General features: G+C 42.4%; 1 protein-coding gene across 1 annotated transcript; it reads right to left on the bottom strand.

The window, feature by feature from the left end:
* On the bottom strand, window positions 1-27,178 carry APCDD1 (APC down-regulated 1). Its single transcript, XM_014871203.2, has 5 exons — window positions 27,024-27,178; window positions 17,534-17,717; window positions 15,418-15,949; window positions 6,293-6,614; window positions 1-4,283 (listed from the first exon to the last, which is right to left on the bottom strand). Exons 1-5 carry the CDS (start codon window positions 27,079-27,081, stop codon window positions 3,835-3,837), a joined length of 1,545 nt encoding a protein of 514 aa, XP_014726689.2. The 5' UTR covers window positions 27,082-27,178; the 3' UTR covers window positions 1-3,834.

Raw genomic sequence — 27,178 nt, 5'->3', positions numbered from 1 at the left:
TTAATTTTTCAGTTAGGCTTTTTTTATTTCAATCAATACTTTAACAAGTGCTTAAACTTCCCCAGCAGTTTAATCTGGAACATAGTTGAGAAGAAAAATATCTTCTATAACTTTACAAAAATAAAAAGATTTTTTTCTTTTAAAATCCTGCACTTTAGGCAAGCACACTCCGACTCAAGCAAGACTGACATTATATCCTAAAATACAGACTTCTGTTCATAGAAATTACATTCTACCCCAGGACAGCAGGCACAATATGTAAATGGTATAGAAACAGCAAGAACACTTGTTTTGACCTTTCTGATCCCTTTTGTCCTATTTCTTGAATAAAACCTCTTAAAACAATTTGCCTAAGAATTTATTTAGGTTGCCATTTCTTCTGTCAGGTGGAGGCTTAAATAGGATATTACTGAAGGAAAACTTTCACCTTTCTTGGCAACATTGGTAGCAGCTGAAGATACCAACATTAATGGATTCATTTTTTTTTGTACCTTCTGCATTTCAGCAAGGGACAAATCAACCAGTTTGCACCCAGTTTTCCACTGCTAAACCACTTGCAGCTTAACTTCTTTAGCAGCCAGGGCTGCCAGCACATGAGGTCAGGTTGGAGAAATAAAATGAATGGAATATATTGTGTCACAGATGTATGTGGTGCTGTGCAGCAGTTAATTTAGTGAGTGATGAAACCAAAAGAGGGGGTAAGCTTAGCTCCTTGTTCTGTGCCTGCAAGCAAGGAGAAGCCTCTCAGCAAAATACGGACTAGCACACAAACTATGCATTCTGAAGACTTACAGCTTTGTCCACCTTGACTTGTATTGGCTAAAAAAAAAATATTAAAAATATATAGGCACATGGAGGGAAGCTGGTGCAGCAAATGCTAAGAACCCAGATCATAAAATTATATTTCTGGTCAACACTACAAATAAACTACAAAAGTCCCCAATCAGATTTCATGTAATGCATTGTGAAGACCTTTTAAAAATACTTCCTTTTAAAGTGTCTTAAGTAACAGGGAAAAAAAAAGAGCATTTATTGTACAATTTGTACACTGAGTCACATTTTCATGTAGTCTAACCATAAACCTTGGAAAACTTAGACCTTTGCAAGTCTGTGATTCAAAACAGCTGAGATGTGAATGTGTTTTCAGAGGTTATAACTAGACAGATCTTTCTCTTGAAACTGTTGCAACATTTCTGACCTTACATAATTTACAGAGGAGCCACAAGGCACTAACAAACTGTAGGTGATTGCCCTGAAGAATATAGAAAATTGTGCCGTGGAACAGTTCCTTTGGTCTTTACTTTCATCCTGCATCACAAGCATGTGTAGATTTCAGCTGGGATCAAGCTGTGTGTGGCACTTGCACAGTCAAGTGACATAGTCTGACAACTTCTAACCATGGATATTTTTTCAGAGATAGGACGACATGGCAATGGTTGATGGTGATGAAAGCAGCTTGTCTTGTGTGATCTAAGGAATGCCACACAATAGCCATCCTTTTATATAAAAACTAGTGTGAATTCACTCCTGCTGCTAGATCTCAAACAGAAGTCAGAAATTAAGCAGGTACTTAGGGGACTTGTTTGACTATAACAGCTCAGTAACCCAGTTAGAGATATGCTGGTGTCACTCTGCTGATTACAAAACTCAGTCTAGAGAAAACCAAACTCCATGATGGTTCGTAACTACTGTGTCGGAGGAATCCTGTCTCTCTCTTGACCCTCTACTTAAAACTGTGTTCCCCCACCAGCAACTGATCCAGAGCTGGTTCTTCAAGTAGGTTTGACTGCATGGAGCAGCAAACTATCAAGAAATGCTGATCACATAGCGCTCAATTCACCATGCTGAGTTGGCTTTCAGATCCTTCCAAAAGACTGAAGGAGGATCTGACATCAGATAGATGGATAAACACTTTCTCTGCTGACTACTGAACCAACCTGACTCTTAACTTTTCTGTGATTTTAACAGTTTAACATTTTCTGTGACTTTTCATTTGTCTGAGGAAAAAATCAGAAAGATTTGGTCTGACTCAGCAGCATGTTGTCTAAACTGCTCCTTCCCTCTGTCTTCCTGCTGTCTCAAAACTAGGTGAACTGATTCTGTTCCAACTCTGAGGAAATTAACATCTACGTTTTCAAGGAGTGCTTTTGCTCATCAGTATGAAGACTCACTGTGTAAAGATGAAAGATCTTCATTCAAAACATACTCTTCCTAGGATACTGAAAATAATACATTAAAGGTTCTTTTTCTGACACAGTACTGGGCTGGGCAGCTAGCAGCTGCTTATACTGTGAAGAAACGCTACAACTTTATTCCTTATGTTTCTTACAGATGTTCCTGCTCCTCCTGCGAGCCAAAACGCGTACATCAGTAAAAGCCACAGCCCAAACACAAGATTAAGCTATGCTCTCAGCTCACTCCCCATTAAAGCAAAGGGGCATGGCTCATCTGTGAACTTCTAACTCCTTGCTGGCCTTAGACATCTCCCCTACTGCTTCCAGAATCTGCTCTGATTTGCATCAGTGCCCAAAAGGATGTATTCACCACTGAGGGAAACGAGAGAGTTTCCCGGGCAGGCTTTAGTTAACAAACGCTCTCTGAGGGCTGTGTCTACCCACCTTCCCAGCAGTGTCTCCCCAAACCAAAGCTGACTTAAGCTCTATGAAACCGTGGCATGTGTTGGGACACTTCAGCAAGGAGAAAAGGATGTGGTTGCATTAGTGCATCTCTTGCTCTTCCCTCTCTAAGACTGGGTCAGTGTTCCTCGGTCTGAGGGTGTGTTTCCAGCTGCTTTCTTGCTCTACCAGGAACGACCACGGTGTGCTTGCTGCTGTAACCCTTTTTCCTGTTCTTACATGAGGTCACATGACTAAAAAGATGCTGCTAAATAGGGCTGCAGAACACATTAGATCCCACTTGCTTTACTCTGCCCACCCGGCTGACCCAAGTACTGCACGTGGGGTATGTAAGGCCTCAGGAATATAGAAAGAGAAGTCTTTCCTGCAGCCTTGTATTGGCAGTTTATGTGCACTCTGCATCTGACAGGAAAATTGCTGCTACTGGCTGGCTTTGAGGGGGCTTGGTTGTAACTACTCACTAGATACAAAGGGAGGCCTCGAAGCAATTACACAGCTAAGTTAATTGTATGAGAAAATACTAAACCACTGGTTATTTTTGGTTATTTTTATAACTTAATGATTGTAAAAATAGCTTAAATTACTTGGGAGTATTTTTTTTTAATTAGGGGTATCAACCATTTAGCACTTTTTGAACAGAGGGCTGTTGATCTGATTCTTTCTGTATTATGAGCTGTGAGATAATGGAAAGATAAATCTTTGTGGGTTTCCTCCTTATATACATATCTACATCAGAGCTGTGAAGTTGGAGGGGGAAGCTGCTATCACAGTACTGGCACAACACTGAGCCCTTCCCCAGAGCTAAATTCTGATGAAAAACCGGGCGTTGGGAATAAGAGTACCACAACAGTAAGATGGCAGAGATGACTGAAGCAGGATCATAGAGTTCATACCAGCAGTTAAAAAAAAAAAAAGGAGACCCCCCTCCCTCCCCCCAGAAGTCTGCAGTCCTAAAGTGCAATTACTTTTGTGCAGTCGTGTCAGGCCAGGGATCAGACTGGATGAAGTTCAAAGCACAAACATCAAACGAGTGCCGTTCGGGATTCAAGGAGGAAGAGGGAAGTAAGGAAAAGAACAACAGTTCTCAGGCATTCAAGTGCATCAAGAAAATAAATGTCCTTTTCTGTCTGAAGAAAAACAACCCCCAGTCTGGTGGAATCCTGGCTTTGTAGTCATGAAAAATAAGTTTTCCTCGCTTCTAGCTGAGAATGTCCCAATATGACACAGTACAAATAAACAACAAAGCAAGAGCTGGGGTGCTGGGATATTTTTCCGGTGCCCTGCTGCTATACAGCCTGATTTTATTCTCCTCTGGTGACTCTTCAGATCTGAGTACTGATGAGGCACACTGAATTAAAGGCATCTGGTAGGAAGTGGCTCTTTTCTCGGGTCGGTCGGGGCTGGAACCGTCGCTCGGTCTCTGGCCATTGTACAGCAGGTACCTGCCCTGGGCATCCTGCTCCATCTTGAAGATTTCGTACTCGGTGTGAGGTAGGCGGATGCCGAGCGCGATGCAGCCGTTCGTGTGGGTGACGTCCTGCTGAACTCCAACCTGCCAGGATCCCTGTGCTCCACACTCATTCCCGTTGAAGACATTGAGCAGGGAGGCTGTGGATATATCCATGGGAGTGACCTTCATGTGGTTTACTGTGAGAGAGGAAGAGGGGAGCTGTTAGCAGAGGGACGAAAACAAAAGCAAAGCCAACATGCAGGCTGGGGCACACCTGTTAAATCAAAATTGTCCCCCCTTGTTCCTTCTTAAATTAATTTTTCACATTACAGGTGTGGCCAGTAAATCTATGAGCATCATTTTATGTCTTTGTCTTTGCCTGTGCAAAAATTGCTTTTTGCACAGAACAACCCCCCTCCAACTCAGTTGAAGAAAACCTGATGGCCATGTATCTCAGCCAGAGATTAAGCAGAGCTTTCATAAATTCCAGGCAATCCTTTACAGATAAGGCCTGGTTGGTTATATTAGGAGATAGGGAAAAAGAGGAAACAATAAAACTTTACTCATGTTTTATTACCGTCTGTACTAATTTGTAAGTTGAACATTTATCACATATTTTTCATCATTTCTTAACATTTGCTAGCTACCCTGTAAACCTCACAAAATAATTAATTCCCATTGAGAAATTTGGAAAGCATCGCAGTTGCACTATCATCCTATATTACCTTTCCTTTTTTCCATGAATTATAGATGACCTACAGGAAGATGTTTTTTCTCATCTCTAAACACTGGCTGCAGCTGCAGTATCAAATGTAGAACTGCTGCAGCTTCTCTAGTTCTAACCTGCTTTTATTTCAAAGGACTTTAAGGCATATTTCATTTTCCAGCCAAGTTAAAAACGTTGGGAAAAGCCAAAATGAATGAGCCCGCAGAAGCTGAATCAAGATTTTTCCTGGTGTGTGTTTGAGACAGTATATCAAGAAAAAGGGATCTGAATGGATTGGTGCTGACCAAAACAGAAGCAAATAACCATCCCTCATGCCTCTCAACATACCAAAATCCCAAATTCTCTTGCAGATCATTTTATAGTAAGATTTGTTGGGATCTTTTCCTGAGCTTTCATAAACAGCCATTTGACTCAATGGCTCTACAGTTCACATTATTTACTCTAGCTGGTGTAAAAGGTAATTCATAGAAATTGAACCTGAAAGTTTTACCTAAGCCAAATTAGTGACCTTGATCTGTAAGGTAAGTTGGCACAACCTAAACCAGACACGCAAGCAGAAACTGGATTTCATGCCAAGAGCTGAGCTGGGACATGCTGCACATGCAGCTCTAAAGAGCCAAAGTTCTGACAGGCAAGGGTATCTCCCACCTCCTACAAAAATCTCAGATTAGTCAATTATTTCTTCTAGTTGGATGCTTTTCTAAATTAGACCCACGTAAGATGCTTTACGCTTCTAATGTGATAACTGAAATAAGGAGAAGAGCCTACAGAGGGCTTGAGCCTACCAGAGGCTCCGCTGGGGCTAATGCCATGGTGGGATGTTGTGTTTTGGAGATGTTTGTTTCTGTGAGTGGTCCAGGCCCCTGAGCTCTTTTTAAGCAGAGTGCCATGCAGCTGTTTGCACAGGAAATCTTCTCAGCCGTGGGTGGCATCACCACCGAGAGCTGCTTTCCAAAGTACCCAATGGGTTTGGGTTGGATACATCTTGCCTTTGCTCTGGTGTCTTTAATCAGTGCTGTCTTTAGGGACACCCCGATTTTACTTAAGGGCCCCTTGGGAGCACATGAAAAGATGCATGCTGCTGCATCTGTCTTCCACAGAAAATTATTTATACCACTGCAGATCTGAAATGCCTTCTGAAGATGCTTTTATCTCTCTACTGAAGGAGCCCTAGGGCACAGATCTAACTACTCTTAGAGGCTTGATGTCTGGCTGCTGGATTTCAAGCTCACTAAGTGATGTGAAGTCTTATTTTCTTGCATGTACTTAAAGACCTCTGCCTCAAATGAGTATTGCTTCAGTGTGTGAAATGCCATGCAGCTGTACAATTTAGCTTGGCATTCACACAATGCCTGCAAACTTCCCAAGAAGTTTTTATGGACTCCTGAAAATCACAGAATGAAATCATCAGCAACCAAGTCATTATGTGCAAACTGCTTTCATAACTACCTCCCTCCCCATTGTATCAAGCTACTCTACCTTTGAACACAAACTCCGTGCCACCCATGACTTTGGACGAGTGGACTCCCCGGCTGTAGCGTCCCTTGGCATAGATGGTGAAGGTGGGGTGTTTGCAGATGGGGTCGGAGTAGTGGTAGTAGTGGCCCTCCCAAGTGTTGTTGTTGTCGTGGAAGATGAAGTGCCGAGTCAGGAAGAGCACCTCCGGCCGCACCTCACAGCGCTGGCTCACCCACTCTCCATGCAGCCCGATGGTCAGGTCTGCCTTGGGGGGCAGGATGGGTGGGTGGTGCTCATCTGAGCGGAAGATGATTCTGCACGCAATGCATATCTCTTCGTGTTTCTGAAACAAAGCACAGAGAAACCCTCAGTAGGCATCACCTGGGATACAGGGCAATGCACCAGGCCAGACACTTCATGCTGAAGTGACCCCAGCTCCACATTTTAAGGAATGCATTGTCATTTCTGATCTTATTAGTGGTACCATTTGGTTTTGTATGTGTAAGACTGCAGAGCAGAGGAGCACATAAGAAATTAACACCCTTGACTACATTTATCTAAAATTAACATTTTAGTTCAGGATCTTGAAAAGGCTGACTTTATCCTTGAAATCATACAAGAACCTGGCAGATGGTAATATAATGATAGGGATTTTGCAATGCTTGTGTCAGAAATCAATACATTTGCTGAACTATTATTTATCTTTTAGGGTGTTGTAGGTTGATTCTCTGAAGCTACCTACGGTCATTTTATTGGAGGAATTCAGGGCACTAATGAAGATTGTGTGAATGTCACCCCTAAAGTGAGCTAGAGCTGAAGGCAGTGAGTGGAGAAATGCTGACTTCAAAGCAGCTCGCGTGGACTTTGAAGTAAGAGCAGTGAATATGAGCATTTATGTTACGGAGGGTGCTCAGGGAGGCCTCAAGAAAAGAGGTCTGGAAAGGTGTACAAAGAAAAAGTATTTCTGTAATTCTCCCAGATGGCTGCACGTTGAGCTTTAGCTCTTTACTCAATGCGCCTCACGAAAACACCTCACAGGTTGAATGTGGTGGATGTGAGTAACTCGCCATTGCATCCCCCTCTCTCCAGGAAGGATCGAGGAGTGTCCTTAGGAGATGAAAGCACAAGATCTGTGTTGGTTGATCTGAAGCAGTGCTGGCCAACAGCCCTGCTCTGAGGAGGAAGGAGATTGGACTTGGTGACCTCCCAAGGGTATTTCCACCCCAAAACACATGGTCTTCTGGAGACCATATGTCAGCATGCTCTTAAAGTGGATTTAATCCCACTGTGGAGCTTGTTACCAAATTTTAAGATATGTTTTTTTCAGCTAAATTCTGCAAGCAGGTGCAAGGTCCATTAGTACCTTAGTGAAACAGAAAACATTTAATTGAGTAATCTAACTGCAACTGGTGAAGTTAGTGCAGATATATATATATACAAAAAGTATCTTTCAGTTGTAATAGAAATAATGCTTTTTCTTTCTGGAGATCAAGATGCCAGTACCTTTTAAGCACACATTTCTGTCCTGCCATGGGGCAGACTGGTTGCACTGTTCTCTGACATAAGGGCACTAATGACAATAACTTTATGGTTGTGATTGCCCCACTCAGGTAAAGTGAAGCCAGAAAGCGAGAAAAAGACAGTGCTATAAAAGTAAACACAGCTCATTTAAGCTGAGTCCATCAACAGTAGGAGAAAATTTCTGCTACAGTTCCTTCTCTACTGAAGTGAATTTGAAAGCTTCTATCATCTCCCAGAGGAAGCCCTGGCAGAGCAGTATATTGGTTTGGCTTATATTCACATTTTCCTCCCAGGAGTCCGTCCTCCAAAAACAGTTTGTGAGCCAAGGCAATTTAACCTGGGAACCAGTGATTTCTATTGCCCGTGTTCAAAATCTGAAGAAAACCAAACAAGAACTCACCCTGTTTTCTTTTTTGGTCACCAGTGGCCACCATTACACTGTGAGCAGAGGTGACTCCTTTGGCAAACTCCAGGAAGCTCCTTGGTAACTCTCTGTTACTTGTCTGTAGTTCACCTAGCTCTTTGACTGTTGTGGTCATGAACTGCTGTAACTGTACAGCCCTTCTCATTCTGAACTTTTTGCACCAGCTGTGAAGGTCTGGCCAGCTGGGCTGCTAAGGAATGTCCAACCTGACTGCCTCCTAACCACTGACAGTGTGCCCAAAAGAAGGGGCTGAGGTAACCAGGCACTTTCTGCATTGAACCATGAGTGCAGCAGGGAGAGGCTGGGGTGGTGAGGAAGGAAGCAGAAACATCCCTTTCACAGCTGTGAGGCACCAGCTAGCTCTGGCCCCTCACATGGATGTACTACTCTGAATGCATCGCTTTCTTGAGACCAGCATTTGAATCTAAGCCCACATAAACCTTTTTTCGCTGTGATAGTATCTTTCACAACATTATGAACTTCTTAGTGGAAGAATATGCTACATATAAAATCCTTCAATATGATTTTTGCCCAAGTAATGGGCAAAGGAGAAAGCTAGTTCTGTTATGAGGGAATTTGACTTAATTATGGAGTAATTTATGTTTAACTATTGACTGTATATTTTGCTCTTGCTTTTTTAGGTCAGCTGCTCTTGGCTCTTAATTACACTATCTGAGGCTTTGCAGATCAGTCCCTTTCCATGTGTTTCAGGGAAAGATTATTTTCTTAAAACAGGCGTTCAAAGAAAATAGGGAACAGAGACAGAGGACGCTTGAGTCCAAACACTATTAAGAACTCTCTAATAAAAAGCTCATGGGGGCATGACATAAACTAAAAAGCAATAAAACAAGCAGAGAACAGGATGAACATCGGTTCTATGTTTTGATTATCTTAGGTGCACAGTGCAGTATTTTTAACAGTGGGGCCTCGCTAGAAGGACTGGGACCTGAAATAGCTAGAGGATCCCTTCCCATGATGGGTACAAGGAGTCCCTTGCAGCTCTGCAATGCCAAAGCCATAGTGCAACCATTCCTCATCCTTCCAGGTGTTTCTTTAAGGCCAATTTCTGAACTAATCCACAAAACCATGTGTGCCAAAACAAGCCTGAATCTCTGGCTGAAAACTCAGTACTTGTAGTTGGGGAGAAAATAGCTTAGGATCTGAAAATTCCCACCAACATTTTTTCTTATCACTCTCTCCTGCTGTCTCAGCTGAAGTGGTAGTAAGACCAGAGAGCTCTGGAAGTCATGCAAAGAGGATTTTAATTAAAAAAAAGCAAACAAGGATGAGGTTCCTTCATCTTTTTCCCAATTGCTATGGATAGTCAGAAACATAAACCCTCCCAGTACAATTTAATTTTCTCTGAAGTTCTGTGGAATTGTATGGCTGCTTAGGACTAATTATCTGACACTGGCTATGCCACATAGCGTGTGACTGGGTCTGTCATGTTGTACACAGCATATCCTTGCTAAAAGGAGATGTGAGAGGAGGGACAAGGCACTGAATTTCCTCAAGCACGGGCTTGAACTGTGTGTGCAGTACAGATCTAACCAGTATCCTGGGATGATGTAGGAGCCAAGAGCAACAAAAGCTGGGGTAGGGAACCCCTGCCATGTGAATGGATGTATTACCATGAGGGGAAGTGCTGAAGAAGAGGGGAGGGAAAAGCCCCACTCAGCTATGATCTTGCACACCTCCCAAATACCGTATGTCACAGGAAGGGCCAGGTGGGACTGGAACAAATCATGCCTGGTCAGGATGCTTTAAACCTCACCACCCAAGGAAACACAGCACCAGGTGTTAGTGTTAGTAACTAGCGCTCCCAGGATGAGTATAAATGGAAATTCTTGGGAGAACATCAATTTAAGGAAATGCTTCCAGCTCAACAAAAAAAGTTGGATGGCTTTGCTTCACATTGCTAAGGAGCCAACTCCACAGGAAGGACACATTTACGAATTGCTCAGGATAGTATCAGGCTTGCTCCTCCACCACTATAGATAACTGCAGACCAAGACAACACTTTAAAAAACGACCACAAATTCTCTCCAGTACAAAAGTGATAATTTGCAGGCTTTGCATGACCTCATATGAAGCTGAGTTGACTAATGTGCATTAGCCTGGCTCTGGGGAGTTGACAAGCACGGCTGACACAGTTATAACTCAGCCTGCCAAATGGAATGAAGAAAAACGAAGATTTAAAACTTTAATTAAAAATCCTGAGGCAAGTAAAATGCGGGAGAGAGCAGTAACTCCTTTGCAGAGTTGTCAGATGGATATTTCTTTTGGTGGGGAACAGAGGTGCTGCAAGCGAGAAGGAGGGTGGAGATATGCTCAGATTTATCTGCAAATGCATACCATATATTCTAAGATATTGAGGAATGGTTTTTATTAACGGCTCTTATGAAGGGAAAGATAGTGAAGGAATCTCAAGGCACTACCATTACACAACTGTCTGATCTATGATGTTGATTCTGTTGCACAACCCTGCATAAAACTGAAATAAACAAAACCAACATGAAATGCAAAAGTCTTCTGGTTGTTCTTTTCTGGTATAAATGACTTTAGCCTAGGCAAAAGACAAGAACAAAGAGAAGATCAGACTTCTCAGATGAATGTGCTTGCATGGCATCTGTCCCATTAAAATGATACTAAATTATGATGACAGGAATGTTTTATGAAGTATTAACAAAAATAATTCCTGGAAAACCCAAAGGGACAGCTTGAATGTCCATTTCAAGAATAAAGTATTCCCAAATAAAGCTGCCTTATGTATTTATTATGCCTTTAAAAAGCATCCTATATAGCCCTCTAAACCATGCATTATTACCACTGAGTCTTCCTAGCCTTTTAACAAAAGATGAAGCCACTGTGCTTAGATGCCAACTGTAAGGAAGGTGTCAGTAGTTTAGATACATATGCTGAGTTGACCTGAAGGCCTGGGGTTTATTTTATCAGGCTAAATAGTTAATTTTGATGCCTGGTGCTGCATTTGAGTTGGGACAGGCTTTTACTGCAGCTGCAGAGCAGACAGTGGTGAGTGCAGATGTGGCATCTTCAAAGGCGCAGGGCCACAGCCAACAGCGCTGCCGAGCACAGCAAGGGCCAACCTCAGCTAAAAGCCGCTTGCTTCCCCATCTCTGTAGGGCCCCACATACACTGTTATTGTTCATAAACCTGGAATTAACCCATTTGAGCATTCTTCTGAATATTCCTACTTTGCTCCCCCTCATAACTTTCCTAACCAACAGCTCTTCTCAAGTAGTAACGGACAAAAGGCACCCTTCAAGTGTTGCCTTAATCTAGAAATCTAGTGGCACTACTCAGGCAAACAAAGGAGTTTTGTCTGCCAAGATTATACTTTTTGGTTGAGTTTTGCTTATTTCTCTGAGGCGCTTCACATGTTTAACATCTATTTATTAACTTACAATTGCATTTCCCTGGGAGCTTCATAAGTACATAGCATTCCCCTGGAGATGAAGTCACTGAGTTTCAAGGAGATGAAGACTCAAATTTTTGAAAAGCACAGAAAACTTTGCACTTTGTTCTTTCTTGGCTAAAGGAAAGCCCAAGCACCACTCTCCATATATCTGTATCAGCTGCAGATTCCAGGTGCTGCTGGAAGTCAGGTCCCAGAGGTGAATAAAGTTTAATAGAGAATTGATTCATTAGAGTCACATGTTAAAGGGAAAACATCTTACTGAAAGAGTGTGTCCAGCAACTGATTGAGCATGATAAAGAGTGAAGGTTATCCTAGAACTTTTTAGGTTTCTTGTGGTGCTCCAGACCATGTCAGCCTTATTCCTAAGTAATGATCTAATCAGAATGACCGGTCATCACAGTCCTGCTCTGATATTTCCCGTTACTCTGTCACATGATAAAATAGTACAAGGAGTTCTTTGTTTACAAAGCAATATTGCTGAGGCAATTACATGTGAAATAAATCTCCCAGTACCTCTATTATACACATTTTCTGTAGTTCAGAGCAGACATTTCTAAAGACATTTTCTGTCTGCACAGACAAAAAATACTGCATTCAAGCCTTCCTTCATGCTACAAGTCTCTGTATACTTTTATGATATTACAACTAATCAGCAGCCTCCTTGGTGTTGTCCTAATTGGAAAAATTTTGTGTAATATATGTGATGATGGCCAAGCAGTTCCCCCATCTTGCCCTTCCCACTCATGTGCTCTCTCATGCTGGCTGAAGAAGCTCCATTTTTGATAGCTTGAATCACACTTGATAAATTTGCAATGTCAATAGACATCAAAGATGTTCATCTCCATTCATCAGCCAGTCCTAACTAGTATCTTGAGCCAGGTTAGAAAACAGCCAAGATAAAATCTATATAATGACCTATTCATCATCTGCACTCAAGAACTTCCATATATTTTACAGGAGGAATTTGTTTAAGGTATGTTCTTATCTAAGAGAATTCGTAAAACCTTAAGAGATGACATATTAGATGTTTTTATAAGCTCCCTGATTCTATATGAACACTTGAGATAGGGTAATCTGTGAATTTATTCAGATTTGTAGCTTAGCATAAAGCTGTCTGGTTTTTGGACAGCCCTTTTGATTTACCATCCCGTGGTGAAATTGCTGCAGGAATTTGGATAAGGTCCAATTCTATTTGTTTAAAGTCCTGATCATGTGGCTTTGGCATTCCTAACATATCCAGCAATCATTTGCTTTTAATTACCGTTCATTTCAACCACATAAGTAATGAATGTGGCTACCACATCCAACTTACAGGGCTGTGTAAACTCTTGGGCTGGGTGGAACTTTCTTCTATATAGAGGCTTAACTATAAATTTAACTCAAAATGTGAATCCTCTTAACTTATTTTAGGCAGGCCTTTATGAGTCTAAAATATAAATAAATAAAAAGGAAATGAAGAAAGCCTTAAATGAAAGATTCCACACAATACACCTGATTCACTTCAGAAGCAATTTCCTGGCCTCCCCAACCTCTTGGTATGACTGTAGAAACCTTAAAAAAACAAGTTGATTTAACGTTTCTATTTATTCATGGTGTCCAGTTTCCAGAGGAGTCTGTGACTTGTAGTTTTAAACTCAATTTAGCATTTAAACTCATTTTCAGCTGGGTCCCAATGGAGCAACAATTAAAAAAGGAAAAGAGTTCAAAAAGGAAGGGTTATAACCTTTCAACGGTATGTTTGCCTGGACTTCAAGAAAAAAAAAAGAAAAAAAGTACTTCTGTTACTGTTCTTCCTGCATTTGGCAAAGAGTAGGTCAGAGTGCCTGTTGAGAACCTGTTGGTATAGGGATCTTCATGCTTAGGTACAAACCAACAAACTCACATCTTGGAATCTGTCACAGCAGCTGAAGCAAAGGTTCATTTTTTTGGTGTTGCTATTTATATCATGCTGAAAGCCTAGTATCAGCAGACCCAGCTTCTCTGAGCTAACCTGTCTCAAGAAACACACCTCTCCTATGCAAAATTTGGTCCCTTAAATTTGAACATTGTATTTTAGAGCCACTATATTTTAGAAAGAAAAAGGGATGCTACAATAGCAGAGCAGACAGGCAGGAAAACCATTACCTAAAATTACAGCAGCCTGGACAACAATCTTAATTTTTTAAAGCTGTCTGAAAGTACCTTTGACTGCTCTGACTACTACAAGATGGAAGTGTAGGCATTTACTATCTTATGTATCAGCCTAGAAAAACAAACGTAGATTAGACCAGAAAAAATACTCAGGTTCAGTGATTTAAATCAAGATTTTGTTTCTGTTTCAAGGGGTTCAAAAAAACATCTACAGTATTTTCTAGTACAGATACAATACAGCTGCTGTCTGTTAATTTCTATCTACAGATACCTGCAAGGAAGAGATCTTGCAAAGAACCCTCACTCCCAAATCAGTCAAGTGAAAGTTGATGTGGGTTGTTTGAATCAATTAAAGAAAAACAAAATTTTACAGAGGATTGGGCTGTGGTACATCTGCTGCTGCTGAAACGCTCTATTTTGGGAAGGTAAGTTTAAAAAATTTGTCCTTGGTCACTTGAAGACAAGACAGAATGACAGAAATTACTGTAGTTTTCATACAGCAAAATTGTTGACAGGATTTAAATGATCCCTAAGCCAGACTGCAAGGCAATTAAAGGCAGATCATGTAAGGACCTAACCTGCTAGAATATTTTGTTCACAGGAGAGAGAAACAACCCAGGGTAGACAGCTCTGAATGGAAAGGAAAGCCAAGGCTTTTTCATCAAAACTCTCCCTTCTCCTGTTGTGTTTCCTGCTATTGCTGATAAGCTGTTACTGATTTTAGGACCACTTGTGGTGAGATGATTAAAAATGGTGGTAACCCATTAGCCAGAAGGGATGCTGTGGCAATGCCCAGCTGGAGCACACCGACAGCAGCAGCACATGGCAATGTGGTTCCAATTGCTGCCTGCCTTTGACATGTCACCAGGAAAGATCTATGACAGGCTTCCTGCTACAGGCCATCAGTGTCTGTGCTTCCTGTTTGAGTCTTATTTAGCTTAGTATGGGTTGATCAGTTCCCCATGAAGCTCAGGGCATATTGAGGCCCCTTTGAAAACTGAATTATCAAATGGAATTAAGAGCCCCATTCAAAATTCACCTGTTTTTCATTTCAATAATGTGCGTGCCTACGTCTGGATCCATGACCTGTGCAGACCATCAGTTTTCTTCCCTTCATGCTGCCCCTTCCATGTGTTTACCTTCCAATTTCCTTGTCTCCTCTTCAGGTTATGGATCACCCAACTTCCATATGCTGGAACTCATATTTGATTTCCTCTCTCCCTGGCCCTCCCACAGCTGCAGAAGTATCCACTGATGCCTGTTCCTCTTCTGCTATCTTACTTCTATATGAAACCTTCCTCTCAGCTGCTAGCCTACAGGCATGGTTCCAGCCAGCCACTCCCACTTCTGCCTACAAGTCTCTGATTCCATCTTTGGAGTGGCCTTTATTGAGTTTACTTCACAAGATTACTTTTTTTGCATATTTGCAGTCACATAAACCACAGCAAAGTCACTGCTCTCACAAACTAAGTTCTGTTATCTTCTGTTAATTAAGGCTGTAATCAACCCCTTGTATTAGAAGCACATCTACATTTTAGGTTACACCAGTGCACTTCCTCAGAAGAACTGAGTGATTTGGCTTTGTCACCATTATGTTAAAATGAGGATATATGCAAACCTCCCCAAACGTACCTTGGCATTTTGAAGAGGAGGTTGGTAACTGGAGGGCCGATAGTACCTCCTTTGCGTAGCATCAGTGTGAATGTCTCCAAGGAAGAGTTCCTCCACAATGTGGTCTAAATTGTGGTGCAGGTACTGCTTCTCCACACGGATCAGCTGGAGTTCGTGCATGGCAAAATTCAGAGCTTTGGTACATTCACAGCCGTTCTCTTCTCTCAGCAAATCATAGCTCACATCCTGCTCCCAGGGACTGTCTTCTGGGATAAATCCAGGACACGTCTGGTTCACCAACTCACCTAATCTTTTGGCTACTGCTTCATTGTGGCATATGATCTGTACGCTGCGGAGCTGGTAGTCGGCCTCGGTGCCGCCGCGGATGATCCAGGACGCCTGTCGGAGACGTATTTTGCCACGGATGACTAAGGTGTAGATGGGGTTCGTGCAGCGATTGCCGCCGTAGTAGAACTGATAGGCCTTGAACGTGTTGTTTTCGTAGAACTTGTAAGACCTTGTGATGAACTCTGGGCCTGCTCTAACTTCGCACCTGTGGGAGGAAAGCAAGTGGGGAAACAGAATTTTAGCAAGGTGGCACATCACGTATACTACAGGCAACAAGACCCATATGGGTCCACAGAGGCACCTGGGTGCTAATATCCCTTCAGCAGGAATGGGAGTAAATAGGAACTAGGCATCTGTGGCCTGCCAATTATCCAACAATTCCCTCTGCTGCTATTAATACACTGCTTCATGGTGATCATATCGAAAGGCTTTATCTTGTAGGCTTAAATACTTTGAATCATGTTTTGCTTTTGCCTTTTGTCTAGGGACCACCACGTAACTCAATTCTTCATTGAAAATAGTAGCAGCTTATTAAACATCCATTGCTCTCTTTTGCATGGTAGATTTAGCAGGATGACTGATAACATCAGAAAGTGAAATGCCATACGTCCAGGGAACAGCACAAAGAACTGGCTTATAAGCTACTCTAGAAGCTTCTCTGTGTATGATCTCTGGTCTGCTGTGGATATGCAGGATCATTTCCTGTGCTTTTTCTCTCAAACATTCAACAGGGGTGGCAGTCAATGCAAACTTCTGACTGTTAATGCAAACTACTCGGCTTGAATTTGGACCATGCAATATTCAGGTTTTATGGGTTCTTTCTCTTTCTTCCCAATGCCCCACCCCCCGGCTTTATTTCTGAAAGTGTAAATGGCAGTTAAATTCCACTTCTGGTAGGAAGCCCTTCTGTCCCTTCAAACTTGTTCCCCTTATCACCTCTACACTGCTTAATATAAATAGAACTGTAGAATTGTTCAGGTTGGAAAAGACTTCTAAGACGATTGAGTCCAGCACCACAATATTCACCACTTAACCATATCCCAAGTACCACATCCACACATATTTTGAACACTTCCAGGGAAGTAAACTCCACCACTTCCCTGGACAGCCTACTCCAATGCCTCACCACTCTTACAGCAAAGAAATTTTTCTTAATATCTAATCTAAACCTTCCCTGGTGTAACTTGAGACCATTTCCTCTCATCCTGAAAAACAGTCCTGTTAAAAAAAAACAACAGTCTTTCCTACTACAAAGTCACTTCCATTGAGCATGTGGATATTGCCTGCTGAGACACAGAAAGCAAAACAGCTCTCTAAAATACAAGTTATCAGGTATAAAGAGTAACAGGACTAGAATACACCCTCACAAGTTCTTTTGCCAATAAACCTTGTGCTAAACACATGCTCTGAAAACAAGGATCCATTTGATGGATCTAATGCATGGAGACAAATATAGTACAATGTTATGTTTGAATGAGCATCCATTTTGGCAGCTTGGTAGGCTCCTTCCTATTCAGAGAGATTTAAAGATATTCCACAGCATGCTGTTTGAAATCCAGACAATAAATTGATTCATCAACACAGCTTTATGGCACGCTATTTTAATGTACATAATGCTGCTCCTTCTCCTTTTATGCATAAACACATAGAAAGCATCTGGAATTTAGAGTATCACCATATTAAAGAAAGTATTTCTGCTGTTGGAAGTGGGAATATTCATGCTTCCCTCTCTGCTTTTTCTACCATCTTCTCTTCCCCATCCCAAGCGTCTTGTTTAATCTCTCCTTACCCAGTAGAGACCCAGTGGCCCTCAATATTGGGAGGCATCTGTACAGTGATCCGGGCTCCATTGTGAAGGTGTTTCAGCATATGATGGCACTGTGACTCCTTGAAAGCCCTCCAGGCACTCTTCTCCAAGGACCGAGGGTGGGACCTGCTGTCCGGCTGAAGAAGAGCAGAACCTTCTCCCAGCCCTGTGACAAGAAGTGTAAATTATATCATGAGACCCTGCTGAGTAGGGCTTCAATATGATAAAGGATATTGTGACCATCTTGTGTTGAATGACACTTATTCATATTGTTATGTGTTGGGGAAAATACTGTTCACATTTATTTTCTCATCTGAAAAAAAATAAATTATAGGAAGCTCTTCCTTTCAGTCACACCACTAACAATCCACGACATAAATTTATGACATAAACTGGAGAAAAGAGCTCAAACTGAAGTGCTGTGTTTCCACACCCAGGAGATGTGGCTCTGAAACTGAACTTCGTAGACACCTCTGTAATCTCTGGTCAGGACAATCAAAAACCTAGACTTTCAAACTTTCAGAAACTTGCGTCCAGATCCAGACACAAACTCTGCGGTTTTAGCCCACCTCTAATTTGAACGCTTCTATAATAAACTTGCAAATAAAGACTACTCTTTAAAGTCAAGGGAAAACAGATATTAAAAGCAAAGCCTCTGCACACAGGAAGCCTCTGTGATGACTGAGGTGGTCAATTAAAGGCAGATCCTTCTATTTTTATTTTAAAGGGGAAAAGGAATTTCAAAAGCTAACTTTATCTCCAGCACACAGTAATTTTGGTTTCTAGTAATGTATACATACAAAATCCACCAGCATGCTCTCTACACAATATTAATTGAACAAAATGAATACATAGCTTCAAAAGGAATGTGCCTTTACTCTTTTAGACACAGCCTGCTCTTAGATATGTTGGAAAACACGGATCAAAAGAAAACCCCACATCTAGGGGTTAAAAGGTGATAAACGTGAACCTTACATAATGTGTTGGAAACTGTATTACATTGCCAGAAGGAATTTGAGCACCAGAGGGCTACAAAATGGGTAAGGGGTGGGGTGAAGGGGTTGTTTGAGTGCCTGGGATGTTGGGGCAACCATGTCAGGAAAGGGATGTCTCACTTTAACATGCTTTCAGGGGCAGGGTCTGGGATTCCTCCCCGTATTTTCTGCTGCCTTCTCAGCTGACTTGGATAAGAAACGAGGCTGTTGGGGATCATCAGTGAGAGTCATCCAGTACAGGATCCTATGCTTTACACCCCAGGCCCCCATGTGATACTTGGGCACATGCCTGGTGTTAGGTAGATACTTCCTTAAGCCTTTCCCATTTCCTATTAAAAAAAGTGATTCATTATGTTGGCTAGGTCTTAGGACTTCTGGAAGAAACTTGGGTAACACCTGGGAAAATGGCATTGCCAAAATTATAAATACATGTGAACCAGTTAAAAACAGCAATTCCTCAGCTAAACAGAAGCAAAGACTTGTCCAGGAGACAGGGTAAAAAATGATCAGAAAGAATACAATAAATACCTTAACCTAAACAGTGCTCACCACTGAACAACACTAGGATTTAATGAGATTAATGAATACAACTTCACAAAATCTCTTCTGGAAAATCTGATAGCTTTGTTATGTTGCAGGTCGCAAACAATTTTTCAGTGTGAATGAGAATTTACAGCCTTGTCTTCTACAGCGTAATAAATACTAGGGACACTTTGATACTTGAGCACACTGCCTGAGATTCCCTTACAGCAGCCTGATTTTCAGGGGTTCAGTATTCCTCCCTTTCTGGAAGTCACAAAGTTCTCAAGTATTTCTACGATGCTGAGCAGAGTCACTCATGCTAGCATCAAACAACTCCTGTTCTGCAGCCAGAAATGGTATAGCCATGACAGGGTGATGCTCTGCTTGAACCAACTACATTTTTGGAGAGGCAGGATTGACTAGGTTGGGTCTGTGCTCCATGTCCAAGCAAGGTACATTGCAGAGGTTGTAGTCACCACTGCTAACCTTCAACACGGTGTCTCCTGCAGACAAATTATCTCACACTGAAAAAGGACTTTGAAAATTCACGTTTCCTCTTGTAAGTTTTTAAACATTTGAAATCTGCCATCACAAGAATGTTTTGAAATTGTTCAACCAGCTATTTCCAAGGCAGTGCTATTTCCCATTTTGCCCAGTTCATGTCATATGACTCATGAATACAGATGCATTTAGAAATTATTTATTCATTTAGACATACTTGGGGACTTAATTTCTTCAAGCAAAAATCCTTCTGTGGGACGACACCATCTTGTATGTGCACATATCAAAGAAGAAAACACAGCAACCACATCAGACATTCCCAATTATTCCCTGAAGGAAATAATGAAAAGAGGGAGTTTTTGAAAAGGAGTCAAACTTTATGCGGTATTATACAGTGTCTTCTTTGATACAGCTCAAAAGCAATTGTGTCTCAGCTCTCCATGTCCCATGAATGTGGTTCTGTCCACATCTTGCAAAGATAAACTGCAACTGGGGAATGGAAGGGAGATTTGCACCAATAGCCCCCGAGGAAAGAGGGCATTTGTCTGGGACTCTATCCATCCAATTGTGACAAATGAAGGCAAGAACAAATTCAGGTAATCAAGAGAGGCATGAGAAGATAATGAAGGCTGCAGAGACACAGGGAGAGATGTAGAAAACACAACACAGAACGGTTTGGGTTGCAAGAAACTTTAAAAATTATCCAGTTCCACTTCCCTCTGACCATGGGCAGGGATACCTTCCACAGGACCAAACTGGTCAAGGCCCCATCCAGCCTGGCCTTGAACACTTCCAGGGAACAACTTTCCTAGGCAACTTGTTCCACTGCCTCATCACCCTCACAGTAAAGACTTTCTTCCTAAAGAAAGATAGAATTAGATTTAGATCTAATCTAAACCTGCCCTCTTTCCCCTTGTCCTATCACTTTTTTTGTAAAAAGTCCCTCTCCATCTCTCTTGCAGGATCTCTAGGTACTGGAAGGTGCTCTAAGGTCTCCCCAGACCTTTTTCTTCTGCAGGCTGAACAGCCCCAGCTCTATCAGCCTGTTGGCACAGGAGAGGTGCTCCAGCCCTCTGAGCATCTTCATGGCCTCCCTTGGACTTGCTTCAGCATGTCCACGTGCTTCCTACACTGGGAACCCCAGAACTGAACACAGTACTTGAAGTGGAATCTCACCAGAGATGAGTAGAGCAGAGCAGAGCAAAGGGACAAAATCCCCAGCCTTGCCCCGCTGCCCACTCTGCTTTGGATGCAGCCTGGGATGTTTGGCTTTCTGGGCTGTGAGCATACATTGCTGGGTCATGTCGACACCTCTAAGTCTTTCTCCTTGGGGCTGCTCTCAATAATGCTAAACAACATCACAGGACCAGAATATCAGAATATGAAACACAGTATAAAATTAAGAGATGAGACCTTTACCCACGTTTGCCTTGCTGGAGCAAGGAAATACTTAATTTAGTGCAAATTTCTTCCTTACAAAGAAGTAATTTCAACACTTTTGTAGTTACTGACATATGCCCATAGATACAACTGCCATACAAAGGAGATGTAACTTCCCCTTGACCATCTGCAGGTCAAACATTGAGACCAGTGATGTGCTTCCCACACAGAGCAGTAAATCAAACACCATCTTCTGTGTTTTTCCTCACAGCAGGTGCTCAGAGGCAGTGCAGTGCCCCCGTGTTCCACCCCTGGCAGTGCATACGAGGTGTTCTGAAAATCTGAGGAACTGCAGGGATGATGTCACTTATTTTAAAATATCCATTTGGCCATGTTAAATGAGACATTGCTGGAAAGGCTCAAGGTTAAAACATGCATTCACAAAACTGGGAAAAGAATTTCATGACTCTTTGGAAGCCCACTTTGGAGAGTAGATGCAGTTGCAACATAGTTGGAGCCATAACTTTCATTCAGAGAGATCCAAGTCTACTATTCTCTACAGTACTGACAGATGGTAGGTTTCAGTATCTCCATGACTGAGTCTCTCAGACTCAGCTGAAAATATTTCAGACTTTCTCTGCCTGTTTGAATTTTTGTGTGCTATGAATTGTTAAAAAATATAAAACCAAAATCCATCCACTATGTTACTATACTCAAAAGTGTGACAGACTTCAAACAAACAATGACAAAAAAATCTTTGCATGAGACCAATAACAGTAATTTTGCAAAGTCCCTGGCTGGCTCTCACTTTAGCTACACCACAACAAGAGATTGTTATGATTGAATCCCCCACCCCACAGCATTTGTTTTCACAAAGGAGCAAGTCCAAAAGTAAAAGGAAAATTCCAGAATCAACCTGAAATACCAGGTAGTTAAACAAAAGCATTTTATGATGAGCTGATATCCAGCTTCCCTTTCAAAATCAAGCCCTAGCATTGACAGAGCTTTAGCATGAAACTAATTGAATATAGCATCAGAGATGTTACAGCTTACTAGGGTCCCTGCCCAGACTCTCAGAGATCACACAGATCTTTGAGGGCCTGTGATCCCAGATCACATTTTACAGGGGCAGGATCCAACATCCATCTGAGTGGGAAAGTGGAGGCCTGTACAGCTGCCATGGCAGTAAGACGTGGATAGGAACATGCACCACACCAGACAGAGGGCTTCAGGCTCTCATGTTCACTTATAAACCTGTATCTGATGTGGGAACAACCATTCAAGATAAAAATAATTGTTAAGGGAAGATAGGTTGCTTTCAAGTTCTTCAAAGATTTCTGCACATAGCTGCGAGTAAAATACAAATCTTAAAAGGACAATCTTGTTGGCAGTCCGTTACCCAAAACGTGTTTCAAAAATGGTTATGGCACAGCTCTCCGCCAACATTTCTGCAAAAAAACTGCAAGCTGCTAAAATGAACGTTTTGGTTTTCTGAAAAATAGCATGCAAATTCTGTACAATTGCAATAAAGATAATAAGTAGAGCTGTGCTTGAACACAGATAGTTTTAATTTAATTTGTGTCTCAACACCCAGGCCAAATTCTGTTCACAGCTACGCCAGACTGCTAAAATATAAGGCAAATAATCTTAAACTGTTTAGATTTTATCAGTTTAATGAACGTCTCTACCAGAATCTAAACCACAGCTTCAAACATGTCCAAGTGTAGCGCTTCAAACCAGTCTCAAAGCTACCAGGTGTTCAGCAGGTTCATCCTTTGCTAGATGGGGGAAGAGATGTTACCTCAAAGTAGGATTCAAACCTGGATTTAGTCTGGGATTGCTCAGCAGGAACCACTTAACTTTTTTTTTTTTTTTTTTTAATTTCTAGTTATGTAAATACGGAAGAACAAAAATTTATTATGAAGTAAAACAATCTCGAGTGATAGTGTAAGTTCAAAATAAGCAATGGCTTCATCTCTGACAGAAACATTTTAACATTCATGCTTTACTCCTGCAGCAATCTCTTTTCAAGTCAGGACTTGTTTGAAACTGGAAAAACCTTACAACAGATAAAGAATAATTGGCTGGATTAACTTTATAGCTCTCCTTATCTGGGCAGTTGCCCTGCACAATTAAATAAATAGACATTTGGATTATGCTCTTTCTTGATGTGGGATAGTGTCAGATAATGCCTATGACAGGCTTTCAGCTCCAGTGCAAGCTTACATAATTGCCATGGAGAATATAATGTCCTGTTACCAAGCCACGAGCTGTGTTTACCAGTGTTTTCCCTGCACTTGAAACTTCAAAGAGTCCTCACAAGACTGGGGCCCAAATTAGCTACAACAAACAAAAGGGTTGAGAAAGGAAAGCCGGGTTTTATGGCCAGGGAAGCAGACAGGACAATGACTTCCTTTCACATGTATCTGTTGCCTCTCTTGTGCACACAGAGTTTCCAAGTGCAGCTTTCAAAGAGGCAAAATTAATGCTTCAGAGTGCGGAAGATCCTGAGGAGGGATCCAAAGTATGTTTACACGGGACAGCTAAAAAGGAACCCCCCCAAAGCTGACAGGCCCAGCATGGAGGTCCCCTGTTACCCTACAGCTTGGTCCTTACTCAATGCTCTCTCTTGGAAGAGGTCAGAAGACCAAGTGCCAAGCAGTTACAAAGCCCATAACCTCTGCTTATTGAAGTTCTCAATTGGGATGGCTGCTGCTACCTGTGCAAGGTGAAATGGCACTGCCCAGAGTGAGGGTTTCTCCATGAAACCCTGAAGGGTTTAAGCCCATCTTCCTTCAGGGCAGTGGGAACTCTGCCCCTGACAGGAATGGGTGCAGCACTGGGATGTCAGTGCAGTTCAATATCAATGGTAGTTTGGTCCTGACCTCTTTGCAAGAAACATCTGCTCTGTCAGAGACATCTGCTCCATCCTGTACCCACACCTTGGCACTGGGGTTTGTTCATGCAGAACTGCCCCCAACACCCCTGGGACTTGTAGCCGGGTGAAGACAGCATTAAACAAACTCACTATGTATAATCCTACCCGTATCAGCCCTAAATAATCACCTCACTAATGAAATACTACCCTTGCCCTGATTAGCTGAAGGTATTTGCCTCCAGTGTGGTTGAGGCTACTTTTGGGCCCCACTGTGTGCCAGCCTAGTTTCTACAGACACCCTACAGAGCACAAAAAATTTGCCCTTTCTGTTGATGACATCAGCATCTTACCACTGTGTTAGCTCACATTCAAGCTACAAAAATAAGTTATATGGAATTTACGCTGACAAAGTTGTGAATAAAATTTAGTCCATCTTCTAACTCTCCCTCCAAATTCTCCAAGTCTTACACTAAGCAGTGTGTCTTCCCATCTTTTTATTATCTTCAAGATTTCAAAATGCATTATTTAACTGAGGAAACAGATCACGTACTTCTCTAGCACAGAGCACATTTTATGGCTATGGGTATTTATATCTCCTGATGCATTTACTTATTATTTTCCTGAAAAAGTTTTGAAATAAAAAACTACTATGTAACTAATTTAAGCAACATTGCCAGAGAACTTTTAAAAGCATAAACACTTTTGTGCTGAAAAGCCTATCAGTCTTGTTTTCATCATCTTTATTAGTACCACTTCCATGATGTTATCGACTAATTGTTTTAAAGTTTCTAACTCATTACTCTAACAGTAGCATAATCAGAAATACGCTAAAGTTTTTTTTAGCATCTGTGTTTATATATAAAAAAGGTTATGTTTACAAAATAAATTAGCCAAATTTGTTTTGAATCCACTTGAACGTAGTTCTTATTATTCAGGTTTTTTGGAGTTGAATGATCTTAGCATTTGACATCTGAAACTTCTGTGGCTTTTTGTCTAAGCAAAGAAAACAGTGATAATGGACAACTTCCAGCTGCAAACTTTTTTTTTTTTTGGTGACACTGTACATGTACAGGTTTTGTTTTGATTAATGAAGACTACTTTTTCCAAATTTCAACTCAGTGACATTAAATAGGCATTTCTTAATGTAATGAAAGCAAAGCTTTAGCCCTACAGGACATTTTAACTTGTGTTACAAAGCTTTAAGCCCTAAAAATCCTCAACCACCCACCTACACCCACTCACTTTTAACCCTTGAATTGCCATACACAATAGAAATCCAGATAGAAAATACTACATGCTGCAAAGAGGCTTAAGACTGCAATCTCCTGGGATTGCTGGTTATTCTTACACATTAGTGACTTGGGATAGCCGCTGATCAAAGGATGCTTCTACTGACTTTATGTGTGGACAGAAAAGCTCTAGACCAAGCTAAAGCCAACAGGGTAAACACATTTCCACGGGCTGTGTTGCAGTGCATTATATGCCACTGATATAATTTCCAAGTTTGTAGGAGGGCAGTAGTTTCCAAACTCTTGAAACTTTGATCCACACTGTGAAGTGCTACATTACCAAGGTGTTCGTCTTCATATACGAAGCAGTGAGTTATATCTTTCTACAAGAATTCAGGTTTATGTTATTTGGTGAAATGTAACTGCAGATGGAAGAAATGGATGACTTTCCTTCATCATCCTCTTTTGGCAGCTGCTGTTTTGATCTGATCACTGGCCCTGATTCGTTTCCTGCTCCAGCCAGCATTCAGCTCTGCTCTGTAATTCCAAGCAGATGAGCCAGAGAGTCCAACCCTGCAATTACACCTCCTCTCTTTACCCTCTAACTTCAAGTCTCCCATTTCAACTTTTACATCTCAGATCAGAGAGTTTAAAGAACACCTCTGGCGTCCTGTCAGGTCTGGCTCAGCTAAACATGTTTCTATGCTCTCCGGATCTCATAGCTGAGCTGTGAGAAGAGTATAAAACCCCCTCCTGGGGATCAGAGCCTCCTACTCTTTCTTTCTCTAAACAAAATATACCATCAGAAGCCCATGCTCTTTATTATTTATTAAATACCATAGTGTGTGCTTAGCACTTGTACAAACACAGAGAGAGACAATCCCTGCTTCACAAAATCAACCCCAGGAACAGCTTTGAAATCCTTAACCCCCGCTCACAGATCTCCCACTGAATCTATGTAGGTCACTTGCATTTTAACAGTTAAAAAACTTCCTCTTTCTACGACTAAGCTTAGGGTCCTAAGAAATTTAACTGAGGGATGCTGGATGCTACAAAGGACTTCAGAATTAGGAATACTCTTCAAAATGATGCTGTAACCGAGTGGCTATCCTTTCAGAAGGATATCATACCCAGATTTTTCAAATCTGGCTGCCAAATGTTAGACATACCTAAGCAGCTCATTAAACTGCCTCCTTTTCAGAAGTTTCTCCAGAAGAACACTGGCTTTCTGGAAAGATGAGTTATCTGTTTAAAGTGCCTAAAAATGAATTTACAAGCTGAACTTTCAAGTTTAAGTACGCTGATTTTTCTCACTAAAATCTTGCCTACTGTGCAGTTTCAGAGAGATGTCAGTCAAGGGTTAAACTGAAAGGCTGTCAAAGCCGTGTGTAATAACTCCCAGAATTTTCGTGCTCTGCAGCAAAACAATTTTAGTTGGGCACAAGATCCGATGCTGGCATACTTTGCTACCGAAGGCTTCCCAGGTAACACCTACACGGCCAAAAACTTTTCCCGATAAGACGAGTAACGCGGGCCCCGCAGGGTGTCTCGGCTAAACGCGCCGGAGTTCGGCAGCGCCAGCTCTTGCCCGGTGGTGAGCGAAGAAACTTTGCGTGAGGTGCCCGGACCAACTGCTCCATCCAAGCAGTCCCGGGCTGCAGCACAATCCGCCGGCACACACTCGGGAGCGGGGCGCTTTCGGCGCGCTTTTACCCACGCCGGCGGTGCCGCTCCCACGCGTGCTGCCGCTAACACGGGGGTCAGACAGAGCCAGCGGGGGCTGCACGCTCCCCATCCTCTCTCTCTCTGCCCGGCCTCTGCCCCGGGCAGGCGGGACCCAGCGCCCGCACCCACCCGCGCCCCTTTGCCTCCGCCACAGAGGCTCCGGACCCCCTCACACCCCGGCCGCTCTTCGGGGCACCCCGAGGGCCGAGACCCGCCGGCAGCCGCGCCGGTCCCGCACTCACCGTGCAGCAGCAGGGCTGGGAACAGGTACCGCATGAGGCTGCCGTACGGGGCGGACATCTCCCCGGCTCGCAGCGCTCCTTGCCCGCTCCTGCGCTCCGGCCGCCGCCACTCCCGCCGCGCCGCCCGCGCCTCAGCGCCACCGCGGGCAGCCCAC

The sequence above is a fragment of the Sturnus vulgaris genome, chromosome 1 (assembly GCF_052056855.1).
Source record: "Sturnus vulgaris isolate bStuVul1 chromosome 1, bStuVul1.hap1, whole genome shotgun sequence".
In the NCBI taxonomy this organism is placed as follows: domain Eukaryota; kingdom Metazoa; phylum Chordata; class Aves; order Passeriformes; family Sturnidae; genus Sturnus; species Sturnus vulgaris.
The sequence above is the reverse complement of the archived record's forward strand: the minus strand, read 5'-3'. Positions and strand labels throughout refer to the sequence as shown.